General features: G+C 41.7%; 1 protein-coding gene across 1 annotated transcript; it reads left to right on the top strand.

Moving 5' to 3' along the window:
- Positions 1–3439: 3439 nt before the first annotated feature.
- Positions 3440–16951, top strand: kcnk18 (potassium channel, subfamily K, member 18). Its single transcript, XM_058650902.1, has 3 exons — positions 3440–3756; positions 3904–4050; positions 15536–16951. The coding sequence occupies exons 1-3, from the start codon at positions 3528–3530 to the stop codon at positions 16357–16359; spliced, it is 1200 nt and encodes a 399-aa protein (XP_058506885.1). The 5' UTR covers positions 3440–3527; the 3' UTR covers positions 16360–16951.
- Positions 16952–23014: the final 6063 nt, after the last annotated feature.

Raw genomic sequence — 23014 nt, 5'->3', positions numbered from 1 at the left:
TCAACAAAATTAAGTGCATTCCTTCAATGCAAAAGCAATTAATAAGTAAAAAGTCACTATGGACATAAATAAGTGCATAAAAAAACCATATCCCACCAATACGCATCCACATTCATAAGATGTAAAACATAAAGGCTATGCTTTGGTAGCACCGTTCAGTGAGAAAATGGCTGTTTGGTAGAAACAGTTTTTCAGTCCATTTGTCCTGTTTTTATGGATCTGTATCTCCTGCCTGATGGCAGCAGTTCAAACAGTTTGTGACCAGGGTGTGATGAGTCTTTCAGGATGGAATTGGCCTTGTAGAACCTGATAATGTAATAAATCCCTGATAATGTAATAACTTCCCGATAATGTAATAAAGTGCATTTCCCAATAATGTAATACACTTTTTACCAATAATGTAATAAAGTATTACATTAACAGGAGGTTATTACATAATTAGGTTAGCCTTCATTTCGCAGGTCCTGATAATGTAATAATTCCTCTATATTGTAATAATTTAACAGCAGACCACCCGTTACTTGGGTTCAAGTGGTGATACTGTGTAAGCAACGCAAGCTCGAGAGCTCTAGCGCCACCAACAGGACAGAGTTGGACATGCATGTATGTACATTAACTTTTGACTCCGTTTTTTATGCAACCCTTTAACATATTTTAACCACACTTGGTACATAGATTCATAACATCATCATTTGGTGACCTTTGACCTCTGGGGGGATGTTAAACAGGAAGTTAGCTCATAGCTCTGCAAGGTTTTTACTTAAACTTGGCACATAGTCTTATGACCCCCATCCTGATGATGCACGAATAACTTGGTGACCTTTGACCTCTGTAAGAGCATTATAATCACAGTGAGTGTGATCATATCACAGTCGATCTATTACTTATTAATTATGAAACTGATGTTCGCATGTTCAATCCAGTTCAAATGCTTGTGCTTGGAGAGCCTGGGTGCCAAAGAAAGCTCAAATCCATGTTAAAAATAGTCATGATGAAGACATCAACCATAGAGTTCTAAGTTCTAAAATGATGGCTTTAAAATGAGGTTGCTTTTCTGGATATAAGTTACTTGTGTGTTGTGTTTGTACTGTTGTGTGTTGAAATTAAATGGGACATATTATGCAAAATCAACTTTTTAACCATTTTAATACTTATATTTGGGACTCTGGAGGCCCTACCAGTCGCCAAAGTGTGGAAGAAGAATACTCAGTCATGTTTTCGTGGTCCCCCTTAGTGTAAGTATAGGCCATAAAACACTCGATGTTGAATTCCCTGCGCTTATGACGGCAGCATGTGCATTTCACCACGAATGTTACCACCCACCAGTAAGTTTACTTGGAGAGCTCCACCTTAGCTCCACCTTAGCTCCACCTTAGCTCCACCTTAGCTCCACCTTAGCTCCACCTTAGCTCCACCTTAGCTCCACCTTGTCCCTGCGAGAGTGCAGGCGAGGGAGGAAGAGCGGTATTATGTCAATGCGGAGGGACAAGTGTGCTGTTGGTGGCTGCACAGTGGAGCACAGTGTTTTACACAAACTTCCAGCCTCAGAGGATTTTATATATGAAGCTAATGTTCCGGATAAAGTCAGCAAACGTGTGTTTGTGTGTTCGCACCACTTCACATCAGACTGCGGCCAGCGGTCGCCGTATTTAGTCAGCGACCGTATTTCACCGACGTACAAACACACACATGTTTAAGAAAAGGTCACATAGAGGTCATAACTGACCATTCTGACATGTCCTAATTAAAAATATTTGTTCAGTACGTCCTCCATGACCGGAGCACAGACTCAGTCTGATACAGTCACATACAGTAGCTGGCGATCAGCGGTGCTGCACTCTCTGTGAAAATCAGTTAAAAAGACATAGGGACAGCACTGACTGTGCTCCGGAGACCTCGCCACCGCTGATCGCCAGCGGCGAGCGACGATCTGCCTAAACTGCCGCTGTATGTGGCGATCAGTGGTGGCGAGGTCTCCGGAGCACAGTCACCGGTCTGATACAGTCACATACAGCGGCAGTTTATTCAGCTCGCCGCGCGCTGCTGGCGATCAGCGGTGGCGATCAGTGGTGCTGTCCCTAAGTGTTTTTAACTGATTTACAGTTGGTCAGTGTTCGGCTCGATCCTTATGTAGGACGTCTCTTCCTGTGACGGCACTCTGGCTGTTCTCTGCGCACGCTGCCATGTTGATATTGTCAGAGAACTAGTGGAGGGAGGGGGAGACGAATAGAGCTGTAAAGCGCTGTAACGAGGACAAATCAGAAACCCCCTGGAAGAAGTGGGCGTGTGTTTGCCTGTGTCTCATTTGCATATAAAGGGACCATGCACGAAAACCGAGCGTTCTGAAAGGGGCGGGTTTAGCAGGGTTATTGAACTGCTATGATGCTTCATCCTTATGGTATTTTGACCAAAGCATGTCACTGACATGTTCATTAGGACACCAGGGAACTATTTTAATGGGGGAAATAGGGTATAATATGTCCACTTTAAGGTTTGCGTGGTTGAAGTCCCCCGCGATGACAAACACTGCATCAGGATACCTCTGTGGATTTGTTGACTGCTAATGCTGCTATGTAAAAGTCCAAGAGCTACGTTAGCATCCGGTGGAATGTAAACAGCAGTGATTGAGACAGCGGTGAACTCTCTGGGGAGGTAATTGGGCCAAACATTTGATAGTCACATCCTCCACATCCGGGGAGCAGTGACGGTCTATAGTCACTGTGTTGGTGCACCATATGTTGTTAACATACACACTCTGCTCTTACCGGAGTTACCTGTCCTGTCCTGTCCTGTCCTGTCCTGTCCTGTCGTTGTGCTGTATAGCCTTCTAACTGTATAGCCGAATCCGTGATGAATGAGTGGAGCCAGGTTTGCGCCGGCTCTGCAGCCCCGCAGCCACGTTTCCTCTCCCGACGCCGCCTTCTCCGTCCTCCCGCTGGGATGGTAATCCATGGTGAACCGGTGAACCTCGCGATTTCTGGAGGGATGTTGTGTGAATGGAAATTTGAGGAGATCTTGTCGACTGAATTTGTTTTCCTCACAACATGCAGACCGCAAACAAAACAAACAAAACTAAATGAACACACTGAAACATAGAAAAGTAAACCGGCAAGGAAAGCACTGAGTCGCTGCACCTGTGTATACATGTGTACCTGTTTGTCAATAAAAAAAAAAGAAATATCAATGTTATTTATTTTTTATCTTTATTATTATTGTTATTGCAGTTGATTATAGTTTCATAAATCCTGGTCTGATGTCTGAGCTGGAGTAAATGTAGAGGCTGTCAAAGCCAATGTAACAGACAGACCAACCTGCAGAGAGGAGGGTAATAAAGCGTCTCCTGAGACCTCATCCCACTGTTTGTGAGAGTGTGGATGATATGCTGCTCTCTCTCTCTCTCTCTCTCTCTCTCTCTCTCTTACGCACACAGATACACAAACAGCAGCAGCCTCGCGCACTGCTGGAGCTTTTAGAGCCAAGCTGAAGAGAAGAGAAGAGAAGAGAAGAGAAGAGAAGAGAAGAGAAGGATGTCTGTGGCAGTGAAGAAAGGAATAAGCGTTAAAGCAGAGTCCAGAAAATGCGCAGCGCGCTTCTGGAGGCTCTTCCCTCACCTTCTGCTGTGTCTGTCCCTGGTCGCGTACGCTGCGCTCGGCGCGCTCATGTTCCAGTACATCGAGGGTGGGAGCGAGTCCACGACCGAGCAGGAGTACCACGAGTTCCTGGGTGAGATTGTCACCAACGTCCAGAACATCTCTGGTAAAAACAAACTTCTCATTATTTACCACGTCATCACACGTGCGCTACTTTAGATTATTTCGGACAAAGGCTTGCGCACTAAGGCGCGTCATGCAAATACGCATGACCATTATCTTTCTTATTATGAAATGTGCTCTTCATTGTCAGGTAACGCCTCCGCCACGCGCCAGGACATCATTAAACATGTGGAGAAAATGATGCAACTCAAGTTCAAGTCTATTTGGCTCCAGAGACCTGACAGGTGGAATTTCTTTGGCTCCATGTTCTTCTGCTGCACAGTTTTCACCACAGTGGGTAAGTTACTCAATGTTTTTTCATGCTCACTATATCACAGTGGATGAGGAGGAAACATGATGAAGTGATGAATGTACATATTGGGGATAATGGGACTCTACATACATAAATATAACATTCAAATATGTAGTAACTCATTCTGCATTTCATTGTTGCATTTTTTATTTTCATTATTTGTTAAGTGAAGTCAGGGAGTCATGGGTGGATTTTTATTCACGCACACACACACACACACACACACACATACATATTTGGTGGTCGTCCACAGTGCCCCTCCATAGATGGCGTGCTATGCGATCACCTATATGAGCTATGCCTAGAACCAGCACAGCCATATGCTCTGCCGGCAAAGCCACAACATAACGTGGGGGTCATGTAACCACAGATTAAAGGTCAAATATGCAATATTTTACTTTGTGTAAATATTTAATAGTGCTGATGTCTTGAGCAGAGAATGAGATCATCCACCTTCTCTCTTCATATTTACACACTTGCCCCCGTGTGTAATTATGCTCCGCTTTCTTTTTCAAGAGCTTTTCACTCTGACATCTCAGCTGAACACTGTGTGTGTGAGTAGAAGTTTAGTGGAAGTAAGATGGCAAACGCCCGCAGTCTGCGCTCAGACAGAGCTGCTGGGTTTCCTCCATTGTTGTGTTGTTGTTTGTTGTGTTGACTTCTATTGTGTTGACTTATGTTGTGTTGAGTTCTTTTGTGTTGACTTCTGTTGTGTTGACTTCTGTTGTGTTGACTTATGTTGTGTTGAGTTCTTTTGTGTTGAGTTCTGTTGTTTTAACTTCTGTTGTGTTGAGTTCTGTTGTGCTGACTTTTCTCAGTTCCTCATTCATACAGTTGATATCAAAACACATCAGAGCACATTCACCTGCCAAATTAATGACATTTACGTCTTTATGCTCCGCCCACCAAGTACAGGTACTGGTCTCAGTTCAAACACAAGTTACCGTTCCAGACCATCCGTACCATGATGGAAACACAGCAAAAGAGAATAATGGCTCATTTAGAGAAGTAGAGAATCTACACTTCAGATGAGTTGGTTTTGCTCTGACATGTGTGAGTATAAGTATAAGTATGTGACCTTATACGACCTTACAGAGTTGGAGGATTATCCACGTCCAATAATTTCAATGGTGGCAAACGTGATTTAAAGCTACAGTGTGTATAATTTAGCAACACTTATTAAGTAACATGTGGCAGCTGAATATCCTTCACCGTACCCTAACCCTAACCCTTCAAAGTGTAAGAGAATCTATTTAACCTATAGTTACTATCACAACTCAGAAGAAGTTTTGTTTGTCCATTGTGGGCTGTTGTAAAAACATGGTGGTGAATCGCCTCCTGATATAAAATCTGGTAATGAAACAAAGAATCATACAATTATACACTTCTAAAAAAGGAGTATAGTTATTTTATTTTCAATTTTTGCCAAATGAATATAATTTCACCTTCATTTTAAATTTCACTCCAATTTTAATTCACTTTAATGGTTTTGGGTTATTATTTTATTTCAGTTTGGAGTCAATAGTGGAGGCTAACCGATCACCGCCATGGTAAATAGAAAAGTGTGTAAAGTAATAACAATATGTCGTCTGACTCTGTTCAGCTGAGGGTTTTAAAATTGTGACAGTGTTTGTGGAATTATGGCCTCGCTGCATCATCGAGCATATTTTTGACATGCCTAAAAATAAAAAACATTCAAGTATGAACCCGAACTGTATCGTCATTTAAAATGTACACTTTATAATACAATGTAAATATTTGGAGTAGCATTGTTTATTAAGCATAAGAGAGAGAGAAGAGAGAATAAAACTTCTGGTTCGAGCCTGTGACTTTGACCAATCACAGGGCAGTTCAAAGAGGAAGCGCCCACATCCATGTCGCTTTGGTTGAAAACTGCCTTTGCTGCAAAGCAACCTAAACAAAGATAAAAAAGAGTCTTAAAGATAGTGTCAAACAATAAGTGCATTAAGATCTGTCAATGTGGGCGGAGCCTATCAGAGTTGGCAATATTGCCTTGGGCTGCAAATTCAGTGTATGTTCCATATAAACTTAAGTATTTAATGACACAACAATTCACTACATTTTTAATATGTGATTTAGAACACTCAGGTTTGATGTAATGTAACATGTTTCCATCGGCTCTACACGGTTTAGGTTGCATCTCCGCTACATAGAAAGTACCTAGTCAACGTGGGCGGAGCTAAGACTCCATCTGACACAGACTCTGGACTTAAACACAGCGGCAGCAGCGATCAGCAGTGCTGTCACTAAATACACCAGAGATTAACCCACGCTTTTAGGATTGTTAAGTACTTTACTGATCTACAGCTGATATCTGTGTCGGACGTCTCTTCCTGTGACAGCACTCTGACCAATCATCGCAGAGTTACCTACTCAGCACGCTTGGAACCTTGCCAGAGCAGTACCTGGTGCCAGGTTACTATGCTAGTGGAAACGCTACTTAAACCGCGCCGCGGTGAGGCGAGTGGGGCCGTGGAAAGTCTGATCGCTTGTTCACCTTCAATTCTACAGAGCTCCGCCTACAGTTTCAGAGTAAATCAGCTTCTCGCCAGCTGCGATGTTTCCTCGTGTGTGAGCCCTCGCTCGGTCGTTTCCTCTGACAACACTTTTCTCTGCTGCTTTTTCTCCAGCTCTATCTTGATGAACGTCTAAAAATAACTATCACTGCCTTGATCTTATAGCCGTTATCTGTGTGTGTGTGTGTGTGTGTGTGTGTGTGTGTGTTTCTCGTGGTACTCAAGACTTCGCGAGACCTCCTGATTCTGACGACTCTGGGTCGGCTGCCCTAATCTTGTAAGGCTGGTTTTTTTAAGTGTTTAAAGAAGCGCAGGCCGCTGGTTTCATGCTCTTAATCTCCCTGTGAAGATAAACACATGGTGACAGGGAGGCTCTGAGTCGTGTTGTCATAGAACATCTTTGTATTTATCAGCCGTGCTTACACATTATAAAGTTGGTCATTTCCATCAGATGCACAGCACTCGTCAGGGCTTTAATGATGCACACTGTGATATCATCGTCACTCAAGCTCACATTCTCAGAAGTTCCCTCTGCTGTGGTCTGTGCTCCATGTGGTTTGGTGCACTTGCTACTAATGGCTGCAGTGCTCAGCTCATGTATTGACATGGCAGAGAGTGACACTGCGGCGTGGTCAGTCTGCACAGTGTGTATATACACAGCCGGGAGTCAGGCTGTTCTCAGAAGTAAGACACGATGGCTTGAATCATTTCTTCTTTTTATTTGTGCCTCAAACTCAATCCAACATTTAAAACATGCTCCAAGTCATGGGCCAAACAGTCTAACATCAGAAATATGAATTTAACATTTGTATTAACATTACCTTCAAGCCAAATGAGAATATTTCAGATATGAACAAACTGCTATGACTGAAGGAAAAGAATCAATGCTGACCACGGAGTGTGTCATTAGAGAAGCGGGGAGGAGAGGTTAGTGCTCACAGATCTAAACCAGTGCATTATGGGATTTGTATTATGAATGGTGTGAGTGCTATTTCCCACTGGGCCATTCAAAATGAAAGGATCTAAAATGATGTTGCAGGCCACATATGATTGTATCTCAGGTTAGATTGAGTTTGACGTGTGTGTCCCAGAACATGCGACATGCTCCAGAACGCTCATATCATGTGACCATGTGATGCTTTGCCTATGTACATGAGCTGAGTGTTATCATCACCCACAGGACACTTGAACTGTCAACCCTGAAATGTGTTGGACTATAATTGTGCTTTCCTGGCAAACGCAGATCAAACAGGAACCTCTTGATTGGAAGACACTGGAGTCTGTTTATTTTATTTCATTTTTTTTTTACAAGAAATCGTTAATGATATCTGAAACTGATCAATATGTGCTTAAGAGAACAACAGACAACAAAGTGCTTCCTGTAAATTCCATTATTAGCATTGTCATACGATCATATTTATATATATATATACATATATACACACGTACAGTATTTTAGCCAATAATCTGCTGTGCTTAATCATTTGGACTAGATGTATCACGCTAAAAGAGAACCCCTGCTTCTGACTCTGTGTTTTCAAAGTCTAATTATTTAAAAAATGTACAGTTAATATATATTTTACTGCAAAAAAAGAACACAGAAGAAAAACAATAATGTCTCGGGTTCTTCTGGTAACTCCTTAGGATACAGAAAAACGCCAATTTAATCCCACCTTCCTAAAATAACGATCCCTACAAACTGACAAGGCAGTTAAAATTCAAAAAAACTACAGCAGGAAGATGACAACAAAGTTGGATGGTGGTAAAACCTCCGTGCTGAACAGTAAAATTAAAAAAGGGCCCAAAAAGAATCTCCCACGACCCATTTGTGGATGCCAACCCAGTGTTTGGTAACCACTGCTGTAAGATCATAATACTGACACTCAACACTGAAAATAAATTGGACTGGTCTAAACACACAAGAACAGCCAAAGAAGATCTGTTGTTTGCTGTTGCATGCTGGGTAGTGGATGCTACCATACTGACTGACCCACAGGACAGGTCATATTGTAGCCTGCGTGTAAGTGGACTCTCTGCAGGCTTGTCCAACACATGTGCACTCGAAGCAGTCCTGCAGTACGGCAGCAGCATCACTGGGCCACACAGTGATCGTCCTCTGTGCAGGTCTGTGGCGTCTTCACAGTGAAGGGCGGGGCGGGGCGGGGCTCTATGCACGTCAGTAGTATCCACGGTCTAATGTGTTGGAATGGTGACGTGCTGGTGGAATTTGGGCCAGATGTCTGTCAGGTGTTCGTAATTGAAGTCTCCAGCTACCACATAAAAAGCCTCCGGGAGCTTGTTCTGTAGCGAGCTGATGTTGTCATGCAGCTCCGCTAGCACATCGTTAGCTTTAGCATCCGTTGGGATGTAAACAACCATGACGAACACCACGGTAAACTCCCGAGGCAGATACAGGCCGGCACTTAACAGTCATATGCTCTATTGCCTCGGAGCATTGTCTTTCTCACAAATGTACAGTTTGTGCACCAACCTTTGTTAATGTAGGCGCAGAGTCCCAACGCACCGCCCCCCCCCTCCCCCGTAGGTCTTCCACGCTAGATGGTTGCGATAAGCACGGAAGAGTAGCATGCCGTGGAGCAGGAAGGCCGAGTCCGGCATGTTGTTATTAAGCCAAGTTAAGCCAAACAGAGAACAGCACACTTCCTGGTCTCACTGGAGACCCCCGGCCTCAGTGGAAGAAGGTCCATTTTGTTGTCCAGGGAGTGGACATTGGCCAGGAACATGGACGGGATCGGTGGTCTGTTGGCGTTGGCCTTTAGCCTAGCTAGTAGGCCTCCCCGCTCGCCCCGCTTCTGTTTCCGCTCGCGCCGCTTCCTCTCCGCTGCACTCTGGTATGCCAGTCCGGTGTCCTCCAGAGACGTAGCTTAGCTTAGCTTAGCTCTGAGCTCAGGAGCTGAGGTTGTAATTGTTGTCATTGCTGTTGCCAAACCGTTACTTATCTCGATAAGTACCGTCCAGCCGAATGTAATCGTAGGTTGGCACGCTCGTTGGCATAAGCAGGATAATACAGTAGCAGTTATGTTTATTGTGACAGAATCAGAGAATTGCATTTTCTGTGATGTTTACTCCAGAGCTTAGAATTAAATTTAGTGAAAAAGAAGCAACTTGAATCCTGAGAGGCAACATTAGAGAAAAACAACAGAACTCTCTCGACACTGAGCAGCATTCCAACTCTGACACTGATGGAAGGCAGACATTAGCACTATGTGTAGCGACACACTTTAAACACTGTTGGCATCACTTTTAAGAACTTTAAATTTAGTGCGTGTGCTAAATAATCCCAAAGACATGAGTCACGGGTCTAAACAGGAGAACATGACGGGGGGGGGGGGGGAGATTTACAGCCCATCACAGAGGAGGTTTAAATAGAAGAGACTGCCCTCTGGTGGTGAGATAAGACTCCTCCTCACAGCTCTTGTGTTCATTGGTATCAGTTTGGAATCATGAGCATCAGTTTAAGTCATGTCCACATCTGCACGGCACAGTTGCAGATTGTTAGCGTGTAATAAGGAAATAACAGTGTGTGTGTGTGTGTGTGTGTGTGTGTGTGTGTTGTGCTTTTATGGAAATCAAGTTGACAAAAACAAACATTTCCAACCCTAACCAGGTTTTTGTGTGTAAAACTCACATTCAGCATCACGAGTGCAGTGCCCGTGCTGCGTGTCTTTACTCATTGTTACTATGACCCAGCAAAGGTTCAGTGACATTTTTATTTGTCTATAGTAGAAAGCAAATACTGATACTGACATAATGGAACGCCATGGTTGCATAACGGTTGGTTGGTGGTCACTGAGATGCAGAGCTAGAGTTCAGTGGGGTGACTGCTGCAGGAGAGAAGCTTCCTCTGAACCTGCAGAGACCTGTAGCGCCTCCTGGAGGGGAGTGGGGTGAAAAGTCTGTGGTTGGGGGCGCTGCGTTTTTCGTCTGCCTCAGCTTCACTGCGCCTTGTCTCACTCACAGTGCTGTGTGCACTACAGAGTGCCACAGGAAGTGCCACAGGAAGACATTCCTGCCTGTGGCCATCACACTGTTAAACTCCTCCCTCTGAGGGTCATTTCATTTATTATATTTTCATTTAATATGAAGTATTTTATACAGTTTAGTCTATTTACCCCTTTGTTAAAGTAATAAAGTATTTCTGATTCATAAGGCAGACAGACAGGCAGACAGACAGACAGACAGACAGACACCTGTGTTTGAATGACACTGACACAGGTGGTCCAGTGAAGATGTGAGGAGTAGAGTTGGAAAAAGTGGACGAGTGTCAGGACTGATGTGTGACACATGGAGATCAGCAAGAGTCCTCCTATGATGTATGTCTAAAAGACAGGAGGCGGAGCTGAAGACTGTTGTTGTTGGGAGTGACCAGGATGGACAGAATTAGGAATGACCATATAATCCAGCACAGGTGATACAGTTAGGAGATAAAGTAAGAGGAGGCACAGTGATTATATTGGTCATGGAGCTGCAGAGCAGGAGGAAGAGGAAGACCACAGTGTTATGAAGGAGGACATGAGGACAGTTAGTGGAACAGAAGAGGACACAATGGGGAGGACAAGATGGAGGCCGGTGATCCGCTGTGGCCACCTAAAGAAAGAAATGATCCATGATGTAAGTGAAGGTGGATTTTTGTCCCAGGCCTGGTTGTTGAGATAATTAACACAAATAACTAGTGCATTAATAACTGAGTCACTGACTGACTGGTCTGAGGCTGCCTTTCTTCCTTATGTGGCATGAGTGTGTGTGTGTGAGTGTGTGACTCATGATGGTTTTCAGAAAGCAGCTCAGCTGTTTTCACATGGCTGCAATAATGAAGGCCCGACACACTGTATGTGTATGTTCTCTGTTTATCATACAAATACACTCAAATACTTTAGATACTTTAGATTGTTGATCAATCACCTGAAGTGAACCATCCATCAATCTTCAGGAGGGTCGCGGGGGCGCTGTGCCAATCTCAGCTGACATAGGGCGATAGGCGGGGTCACACCCTTATAGGCGGGGTCACACCCTGGACAGTTCACCAGTCCATCACAGGGACACACATACAGACAAACAACCATTTACTCTCACACCTACGACCACCTACGTAAGTAAGAGTGACCAATTGACCTAATGTCAATAATGTTTTTGGACTGTGGGAGGAGCCCGGAGAAAAGTGTGTGGGTGAGTCTACCTGGTATTCCTAATGTTGTGGGGACCTAAATCTGTTTACACAGTTTTATGCTGCTTTTCCACTGCATGGTCCTGGCAGGGCTCGCCTCGCCTCGCCTCGCCTCGCCTCGGCTGCTTTTCCATCAGTGATAGTACCTGGCACCTGGTGCTTTTTAAGTACTGAACAAATCTTTTTAATGAACTGATTCTAATGATTCAGTACATGGAAAACCGACCAAACTGTGCCGAGGTGAGGCGGGATAAAGTTAGGCTGAGGTCAGGGTCAAGGTGAGGATTAGGCCAGTCGCAGTTATGGTTCAGGTTAAAGTAAGTCATGGAAACCAGTGTCTGGGTCCTGCCCTGGACTTTCTCCTGCTGTTGTAAATGCATCTGACTTAAGCAGTGCCTACTGTCTGTACTCCAGATTATATTCACATCCTAATCTCTGTGTTTATACCCGACTGAGCTCTGCATACACATGACACCACACACACGTTCCCTCCACAGCTGAGACAAAACAGTGTCTGTGTTTGAATCGAAGCTCTGTGAACATTTGTAGAAGTCCATGTCTTGGCAGGACACCAAACAAGGTGAATATTATTGGATGTAATGACTGAAAGTGAGTCAAATACAGATGTCCAGAACACAGACTGGGCAGGACAGGGTCAACGCATGTGGGGCAGATTTAAATCCACACCTAACATCATGGAAAGAGTGTCTGTCCTTTAGTTACCGGATAGTTCCCACAATGAAGAGGAACAGAAATAATAGCCTGGTGTAGAGTCGGGGGAAGTGTGCCACATTGTAATGATTCGTATTAGAAGTATTAATAATAATATTAATAATAATAATAATAATAATACTGTAATAATAATAGAATGTCGTCTCTTCTCTGTCTTCCTGACATGGCGTTTCCTGGTGTGCCCTCCTTTAGCCTGATTGGATTCTTCTTTTATGATTGGTTCTCCTCCCAGTTTGTCCCGCCCTAACATTGTCATCTAGTTTTTTTATTTGTTGACAAGTGTCAGTAGATTTTGTCTTCATTTTTGTCATATCAACCTTTATTGTCGGTGAAAAAGAAGAAACATTGTTTTGTCATCGTTTACGTAACCACAATGACTTCAGTCACCAAATCAAGAGCAACTTGACTGGGAAATGTTGTGCTAGCTGAAGCATGTACACACAGTGCTCACAGATGTACCGTCAACATGGACATATTTGTGCCATGTTCATTCACATGTGCTGTATATTACATGTGCTTTATGCTGTTTGCTATCTCACATCATTCACACACTGCTGGCACAGCCACAACGGCATGTAGACTCACGAGGAGCCAGGGATCTAATGATGACTGAGTGACCCACAGCTGCCCCCCCACAGGGGAACTAGTTAAATGAATGAGATAGCATTCAGGCAGGTTGAGAGGGGGATAGCAGGGTCAGCGTGACAGTTGGTGCACCACTTCACTTTGACTGAGGAATCCGCACAGCTGTGCTCAAGGGCTACAAACCCATTAGCATGACTACAGACTCATATTTATACTGTAGTGACGTGATGCCCAAAGTATTGTGGGCTCGTGGTTTTATTATTAAGCTTTTGCATAATCAAATATTAACAGTCAATTGAAAAAAGTATTCAGAAGTAATGAAACAAAGCCGTGGGATTTAAAAGTGAGTTGTTGTATTCACCTTGTATAACAGGTGTCACCTGACAATCACTCTGGAATAATCTGTATCTCTTGTAAATGGTGGGGATGACAGTCGGCGGAGCACAGAGAGGTCAGAGGTGAAGGCAAGCATGTGTCTCAATAATGTTTGATAGTTAAACACATGTGCAAGTACTGGTTGTCCCCATGTTCATTGTTAATAATAGTTTTCTATAGTAAAATAATACAATTACCCAGCGCTTGCCTTTGTATCGTGACACACTCTGATGCTGAAGAACACTTTGAGAAGATGCATTAGTAAGTCTCTTCCTTTCATATACATGAGAAGTGGTTAAGAGAAGCTAATGGATAACGGATTAGCAGCAACAGGAAGCTCATACGTCAGTGCAGAGAGGGCACTCTCAGACAAGAACACCACAAACCTCCCCACAAAAGCATATTAGAGGTTGTTAGTGGTTAGAGCCACTCAGTTCTCTGTGTTGTCTTCACTCATTTCTTCATTTTTTTCATCAAAAACCAATATTATAACTTTGGAAGTTGGAAGTTTACACAGATTCTGTTTTTATATATATTTCTAAACGAGAACCTTAAAACCCAACAGTGGCTCAGTGGTAGAGCGAGTTGTCTTTCAAATTGAAGGTTGTGGGTTTTGATGCCTGTGCTGTTTAAGCACTATATAAATACAGACCATTTACAATTATCATGCTCAGTTTCTCTGACTATGACTATGTGTTCATTTTCCTCCTGGCCTTCAGAGTGCTGTTCATCAGAAGAACACTAGAAGCGTGCCTGCTGTTGTTGCTGCCGATGTCGTCGGGTGCAGGACTTGTGCTGGTAAAGGAGTAACATTTGGCTGGATTGAACCTAAGTGTTATTTTGGTGGAATCAGCCTTTAACAGAGACTGACTCATAAGCTGTGAGGCTCCAAACTGGCCTGGGTTGTGATAATTTCTTCCACCGTCTCCCATTCATGTGTATGTGGAAATTATTCGCAGTTTTTTGCATTTCACCATGGTTGCATCAACGCTTAGAAAAGTAATAGCCCGCCATATCCGATGAAACCGCACGTTTTGATATAGGATGACAGAGAAATCACAGTTTTAAAATAACCCTCGTCTTGATTTTTCCAAAACTCCAAAGCAGACTTTTAACGTGGGAGTGAATGAGAGCTTTGACCAGAACTCTCTGCGCTTTGAGGTGATTCTTAGAAAAACTACAAGTCATATTAAAATGAAAACACACGATGATGTCAAAATGGTCTGTGTAGGTTAGAAATTGTGGGCAGGAGAAGAGTTTGTTTAGAGATTTTTGTGAGTATTTTTCTGGATCTCATCAGAGTGTGTCACTCTAGCGGCACGCCCATGCACGCAATACACACTCATTATAAAATCTGGAAATGTCAAAAAAAAGTACAAAGAACTTGAACAGAAAAAACTGTAAACTGTGATTGTATAAAAATTGTAATATGTATCAAAACGTTGACTTAGGTGAGAAAAGTCTTGTGACCCGTTTAAAGTTTCAATCACGTTTCTACGTTAAAGTATGACGACACTGTGATGCTCTAAAGTGGGCTTGGTTTTTCTCCATCTTTCATCTGTTTCCCATTCATGTGTATGTGGAAATTATTCGCATTTTTTTGCAATTTTTGTCGCCATGGTTACTCGAAAGTCTTAGAAAAGTGATAGCACACCATTCCCGGTCAAGCCGCACGTTTTGATATAGGATGTGTGGGGGTTTTCTCAAAGTGAGAACTAGTCACTAGAATGCCTTGCTGCTGCAGCAGGCACTAATTCATCTACAGTCTACATATCTGACCAATAGCTGAGAGGTATTTCTGATCACGTGACTTTGGTTCACAGTTTACAGTTAGATTTGCCTTTGTGAACGTGAAGTGAACCAGCTGAAATGGATCAACTTCACATCAGGTGTGGACCAACAAACCGACTATCACACACCCAGTGGAAACATTCTTAAGAAAGTACAGTCTTGAGCTGGTTTATATTTTACTTTGTGAACCTTTGGTCAAAAACCTGAAATACCCTAAAACTGCGTATGCTTGGCATCACTGATGAGTCTATCTTCTCTGTTGCAGGATATGGAGAGATCTATCCAGTGACCCTGACAGGTAAGGTGGTGTGCGTCTTGTATGCCATGGTGGGCATCCCTCTCATGCTTCTGGTCATTCTCGATGTGGGAGACTTTCTTGCCATGCTCATGTCCAGAGCCTACGTCCACATCCACGCCCTCATCAAACTCCTCTGCACCTGCACGTGGTCACCGTGGAAGGCTCGTAAGAAGGCGGCAGAGAGGAGCCACTGGGCTCTGGAGGATGGTACGGTTTTTATCAGCCATGACGTCGTGATTTCTGAACCCCTTGACATCCGGCAGGTACTGCACAGCCAGGCAGACATCCGCCACAAGTCCATCCAGCTCGAAAACAACAAAGAGATCTTTGAGAAGATTCTCGCTCGGGAGAATTTACTCAGAAAGGGCCCACTGCTCAGGGCCTTCTCCTGCCCGGAGCTAAACAGACTACCACCGCCGCCCAAAGGATATGTCGTATGGGACTTCTCAGGGTTAGGAGATGGGATGGACATGCTGGATGTACCATTTGTGCTAATCCTTTTCATCGTGTTTGCCTACATTTTCTTTGTTGGTTTGATCCTGCCAGTATGGGAAACCGAATTCGAGGGATTTGACCCCTTCTACTTCTGCTTCATCACGCTCACTACGATAGGTTTTGGCGACATTGTACCCAATCATCCCAAGTACTTCATGCTCACGTCGCTCTTTATCATTGCGGGCATGGCCATCATGTCCATGGCTTTTAAGCTGAGCCAGACACGAATTGTACATTTCTACCGCCAGTGCATCAAGTTCATCAGCTTCGGAGCGTGTGCAGATATTAAGAATTGAAGAGAATGACTAAGTCATCGAGAGAAATCTCTCCACGAGGTGTAGGCTCACAGTCCTGGCTCCGAAAAACAAGAGAAGGCCATGGGAACTTGTCCACTGAAGGGATTTCTTTGTCCTGGTGGTTTGGTTATAAGCATGAGCAAAGTCAAAAATGTGCATGTGCCAAACGCTTTTGCCCAGTGAAGGAAGATGATATTCAAAAAACTCTGCATATGTACATAGATACAGCATTGTGTAGAGGAATGACTTTTTTAGTTGCACTGAAGCAATGCTCCTGCTTTAAACTATCATACATGACACAAGAGTGCTGAAAATGTGAATTTCTCACTTCCTGCTAGGACAAAGATATACATTGCTTGCCTGCATTAAAATATCCAAAAAAGACAAGACTAAGCTATATTTTTGAATAATGTATTTAAATGAGCTAAAATGTTTCAAACTCTCTTAAAATCCACAGACGTCTGTAATTAAATTTAATGGAACGGACCGTGTGATTCCTTTAATGACATCATCTGCTCCGTGGAGCTGCTGCCATGTTTTACACTGGGTTTGCCTTTGAAAATATCCATGAATAATAAACGAGTAAACCCTCTGAATCCTCTGTACTCTATTGGATGCTAGGAGTCTTCAGTGGGGAGCCATGGATCTGCTGGTGGGCGAATATTTCATAATAAAAGACTTGTTAACAAATAAATGGAAATAGGAAATAGAAAGGCTTCAGTGGATTGACTTTGAAATGGATAGAACATGTATTTGCTGTTGGGAAGAGCTGAGAGCTGCTGCTGCCAAAGTGTGACGGGTCTGCCTGCAATCACCAGCAGGGGGCAGTACTCACAGAGAAGGCTCTATTTACAGCCACACTCAGGAAAACACGACCTGGGAATGACCCTAAACCTAACTCAACGCAAGCTATAATAAAATATTAAACTAGGTATGATATACTAAGAAATCATATATCAAACAAAAGAAAAATGATATACACTAGAATTAAAGATTATATACAATAAAATATTTACCTCTGTGTCAAATGTACAAGAAGTAAATAGATATGCCGATATACAGTAAACAAACAGTTTTAGAAAATGTCATTTAACCTCCATAAGTGGACTGTGTAAAACATTTCAGTTTTGAAATGTGCAACTACATTTTTACTGACAGTACATGCACATGCAGCACAATAAACACAGCACAGTGGTATTTACAGTACAATGACCCGCTGAGGGTGAATGTTGTGTGATCTATTTGGGAAAAAGATTAGAGAGTTAGCCAAAGCTCATGTCCCGCACCGTTCCACCACAGTCCCCCAACACTTTCAAACTAGCTATCTTTTCTTAAGAGAGAGAGAGAGAGAGACCCCTAGTGGCATATATTACAGTATGTACGTTTAAATAACATTTTATTTTTATGATAACATCAGATTAGCAGCACTTCTGTACTTCCTTAATAGTCTTAGTTTGAACACTTTAAAGATATTTAAGCCTGATGCTGATTTCATGATGATGAACTGCCAGCCAAACTTCAGTGAGCAGAGAACTGAGAGGAAGATCAAATCTGGCAGGAAGTTGAAATGTCAGGTAAGAGATAAAAAAACATCTGGATGCTTGACTGATTTGAACATAGAGAAGTTTAAATTGCTCTTCTTAATTCATGTTATTTAAAATGTATATCCATCATAGATGGGGACACAGAGCCTCCTGCAGTGCAGCATGTGCTCCAGTGGATAACAGGACAATCCCACATCCCCTTCCCCCCTGATGAAAAGAGACATTTCCAAATAATATGCAACTTTGACCACGAATACAGGGAGCGGCGAGGAGATCACTCAGTTTGTGAGTGCTGGCACTCGGACTGTGACTTTTCCAGTATAGATATGGAAAAGTTTAATAACTCTACTTAAATGAAAGCAAGAAGTGAGTAATCATTGTTCCTAGATGTTTGCAATTGGAATATGGCTGATTGATGCCTTCTTTCTGAAAAACACTTGACTTGAATTGACTTGCTTTCTTTTAAGCAATACCTGTAAAATGCACCTCACACACCCTTTGCTTGTCGTAGTTGGAAAAGCATCCATTTTATTTGATCCATCGTTATTTTTATTATTTGTTATTCTGAAATGTCAAAAACTGCCAGCTGAACCATGAAGCTGGGCTGATATGAAGAAGAATGAGAATGCTGTTGTATTGTATTGTATTAGACTTCTCTAAACTTTTACTGTTATATTATACACAATGTTGATCTGAAATACACAACTATGCTCCCGTAAGATGCTTTGTATTTGAAAGGTATCGCAAGGTGTTATTAATTATTTGATCATAAGAGAAATTCTATACTGACCTCTACTGGCCAATGCAATTATTCTGTTAATAGCTAAGCTGCCAGGGCTCAACTAGCATTAGCTGAAAAATCCTTCAAAAAGGAGATCAAATATACAAAATTAGTTCGGACCTAGATCTTAAGTAGCTGATTAGGATCTCATGCTTAGGCCAGCTATGTCCCTGTATTGACTTTGAGATCTTCATACAATAGGCAGTTTAAGCTCTAAATTGAAAATCAGAACAATCAACATTAAGCTGGCAACACTAACAATAAAACAAGAACACATAAATGACCTTCCTCGAGTAGCCATCCACTCCACCAAAACACAATATTGTACCTGACCAAATATAAGTATGGCTGTTAGTATGATGTGCCTCATAATCTATTAAACATCTCTTCTATGTGATGTGGAAGTTATACATTTACACCTTACCATATCCTACCCATTGACAATGAGATGTAGCAAACTCTGCCTAAAAACACAAGACTTAGATTTGAGCTCATTTTATCAGATGATAGTGTACGTTGGCCGTGTACCGTTATGTGTAGGTTATCAAACTTGATTTACCATCGGCAAAATGCCTTCTTCAGGCGTTATATGTTGAAATAAAACCACGGGGAAGAATGTGTCTTCACCATTCTCTTTTTTACGATTGTCAAGTTTGCCAACTATTCTGTAAGTAGTTAGCCATTGTTTGTTGACATGAATTAGGAAGCAGTAGCAACCTACCAGGATAGTCTGCAAGCTAAATAACAGACTAACTAACTAAATTTGTTTGTAATAACAAATTTAAAAGGTTCATAAAATATCATATGTAACCAAAGCAATACACACTACTTACATGTGGCTGTGTGGAAACTAACTTCACTGTTACACAACAGCCGATATCTCAAGATACATGGAGATATAATATTAATCCAAACAATGCGACACAACAACAGCAGTATAATACATCTTATTATTAGTGAATAACAATAAAAATACTGACCGAAAATGTGTGAGCGCTAACACACACACACACACACACACACACACACACACACTTACACACACACACCTGCATCCTGCTACATTATAAAATAAATGTAAACTGATAAAATGTATGCATGTATAAAATGTAAATGTATGTGTTGTTTATGTTTTGTTTTGTTGTGTATGTTCTGTTTATGTTTAATGTCAGTTTCACTATTTCATGTTGCTAACCTGCACATATACTGTCTTTGATATCATTGTCCATGCCTCTCTCTCTCTCTCTCTCTCTCATTATATTTATAAAATGATTGACTTCTTGTTAACTCAGTGGCCATTAGTAGAACTGATTCTATAAAGTGAATTCTAGAGAGTGTTTGTGTGAAGGGTGACCTCTGTTGATGTAATATTATGTTGAAGTAATGTAATGGGAGCCCTGTGCTGTGAGGAGGCTCCAGAAAACAGCTGCTTTTGTTTGTTCACATTGATGACGTTTATTAAATCTGATTGTCTTTGTGTCCTATAGCAACTAACTTACCGTCAAGAGGATTGTCATTTCAGAGTGGCCATGAATGTTTCATGACTGTGCAAGAGGAGGAAGAAAACAAAAGAAAGTAAGACAAAATTAGTTATACCAAGGTTTGGGGTTTTTTCAGGACCCTTTGGTCTGGGGCCTCCAATGTCCCTTGAACATGAGTTCCAGTTCAGGGTAGATATTTGAATTGAATTGAATTGAATTGAATGTTGTGGCCTAGCATGACACGAGGCCTTATATAGAATATCTTACAGAGTTAATTTAGCTTGTAAAGAAAAATATAAACATAAATCTGTAGAATGCAATGTTCATTTCATCTATTAACTATTATCTTGTGTAAGTAAGAACTGCTTTGCCCACAGAGCTTACCAAGTATGTCACATAAGGTCACATAAAGTCACATAAGGTCACATAAAGTCACATAAAGTCACATAAGGTCACATAAGGTCACATAAAGTCACATAAAGTCACATAAGGTCACATAAGGTCACATAAAGTCACAAAAAGTCACAAAAAGTCACATAAAGTCACATAGTGTCACATAAGGTCACATAAAGTCACATAAGGTCACATAAAGTCACATAAGGTCACATAAGGTCACATAAAGTCACAAAAAGTCACAAAAAGTCACAAAAAGTCACATAAAGTCACATAAAGTCACATAAAGTCACATAAGGTCACATAAAGTCGTATAAGGTCACATAAGGTCACATAAGATCACATAAAGTCACATAAGGTCACATAAGGTCACATAAGGTCACATAAAGTCACATAAGGTCACATAAAGTCACATAAAGTCACATAAGGTCACATAAGGTCACATAAAGTCACATAAGGTCACATAAAGTCACATAAGGTCACATAAGGTCACATCAAGTCACATAAGGTCACATAAAGTCACATAAGGTCACATAAGGTCACATAAAGTCACACAAGGTCACATAAGGTCACATAAAGTCACATAAAGTCACATAAGGTCACATAAAGTCACATAAGGTCACATAAAGTCACATAAGGTCACATAAAGTCACATAAAGTCACATAAGGTCACATAAAGTCACATAAAGTCACATAAGGTCACATAAAGTCACATAAGGTCACATAAGGTCACATAAGGTCACATAAAGTCACATAAAGTCACATAAGGTCACATAAGGTCACATAAAGTCACATAAGGTCACATAAAGTCACATAAAGTCACATAAGGTCACATAAGGTCACATAAGGTCACATAAAGTCACATAAGGTCACATAAGGTCACATAAAGTCACATAAGGTCACATAAAGTCACATAAAGTCACATAAGGTCACATAAAGTCACATAAAGTCACATAAAGTCACATAAGGTCACATAAAGTCACATAAAGTCACATAAGGTCACATAAGGTCACATAAAGTCACATAAATGTTTAGGGTATCAACAGTGTCAGCCTCTCTACTGTTGATCGTGTCAGACTGCACATGAAACAGTCTGGATACAGCATGCCAGAGGTTTTTCCACCGTTGCCTGGCCAGACAACATGTGGCCTGTGATGTGGATGAAGTCCTGTGGCCTGACCAAGTACAGAGACATGATGATGTGGCTGAGTAATGCACTTATTTGTATATTTGTGTACTTTATTTTTACATGGGCTAACTGTACACAAGTGGCAAATGCATAAGATTTCTGTTTGTTTTTACAAATGCTACGTGTAAAGATTTCTGTGCTATTATATAATCTATATTCTAAATGCCCAGGTTTTTTGTTTTGCAACATGCATTTAGCCTACAGTGAACAATAAACATTTATTTCTCCAGCTTCATGTCCTGAGCATTGTGTTTTCTATTTTTCTACGTAGTGTTTAGTGACTGTTCAGTAGTGTTTTTGTTTGACTCGGGGCACGATTTGACAACAGAGTTCAGTTTTGAGCACAGATTGAACTGTTTTGAGGGTAAAGTTTGGTTTTGCAAGAATAGTCTGAGGTTTTGTGAATGTAGCTTGAAAATTGGGTTTTGTGTTCACAGTTTAGAGAAAAGGAGAGCAGCTTTCAAGAAATGTGTCTTAGTAATCGAGAAAAACTGTAATATAAACCTTGCCATTGAAGCCTTTTCTCTTAGTCTATCAAAACTATCCATCCATCCATCTTCTACCGCTTTATCTTCGCGGGGTGCTGTTCCAATCTCAGCTGACATAGGGCAATAGGCGGGATCCCACCCTGGACAGTTCACCAGTCCATCACAGGGACACACATACAGACAAACAACCATTCACGCTCACATTCATAAGTGTTTATTTAGAGTGACCAATTTACCTAATCTAATCAAATAATATTGCATGTTTTTGGACTGTGAGAAGAAGCCGGAGAACCCGGAGAAAACCCACGCGCACACGGGGAGAACGTGTAACCTCCATGCAGAGAGGCCTATGTTCCACCCGGGCCTCAAACCTGGCTCTTCTTGCTGTCGAAGAAAACTAGATTCACTTAATTTTATAATGTTAGATAAATAATATATCATTGTAGACAGTAGTCTACAATGATATGTTTGTTGTTTTTTTTGATATGATGTGTTTCATATTTTTATTATTTAGTTTATATTGGAAATGTGTATAATTTAAAAAACATTTTAATTTATTTTTTGTTATTAAACTGTTTCATGAGAAAATCGAGGAAATCATTGAAAAAAAATCATGATGAGATAAAAAAAAAGCGAATAAATAAATAAGACATTAAAGGTTGAATGATCCACATTCAACCTTTGTTCCTCTCCGGGAACCATCACCTTACCGTGGTGGAGAGGTTTGAGTGCCCCTGTGATTCTGAGAGCTGTGTTGTCTGGAGCCTAGTGCTCCTGGT

Source organism: Solea solea, chromosome 15 (genome assembly GCF_958295425.1).
Source record: "Solea solea chromosome 15, fSolSol10.1, whole genome shotgun sequence".
NCBI classification, from domain to species: domain Eukaryota; kingdom Metazoa; phylum Chordata; class Actinopteri; order Pleuronectiformes; family Soleidae; genus Solea; species Solea solea.
Note: the sequence above shows the minus strand (reverse complement) of the source record. Positions and strands in the feature narration are given on the sequence as shown.

Excerpts from the sequence above, each read along its gene's own strand:
- kcnk18 (XM_058650902.1), top strand. The coding sequence starts at position 3,528 with ATGTCTGTGGCAGTGAAGAAAGGAATAAGCGTTAAAGCAGAGTCCAGA. Across the intron at positions 3,757-3,903 it reads CAACGTCCAGAACATCTCTG|GTAACGCCTCCGCCACGCGC; the intron begins GTAAAAACAAAC and ends CTTCATTGTCAG. Across the intron at positions 4,051-15,535 it reads CACAGTTTTCACCACAGTGG|GATATGGAGAGATCTATCCA; the intron begins GTAAGTTACTCA and ends TCTCTGTTGCAG.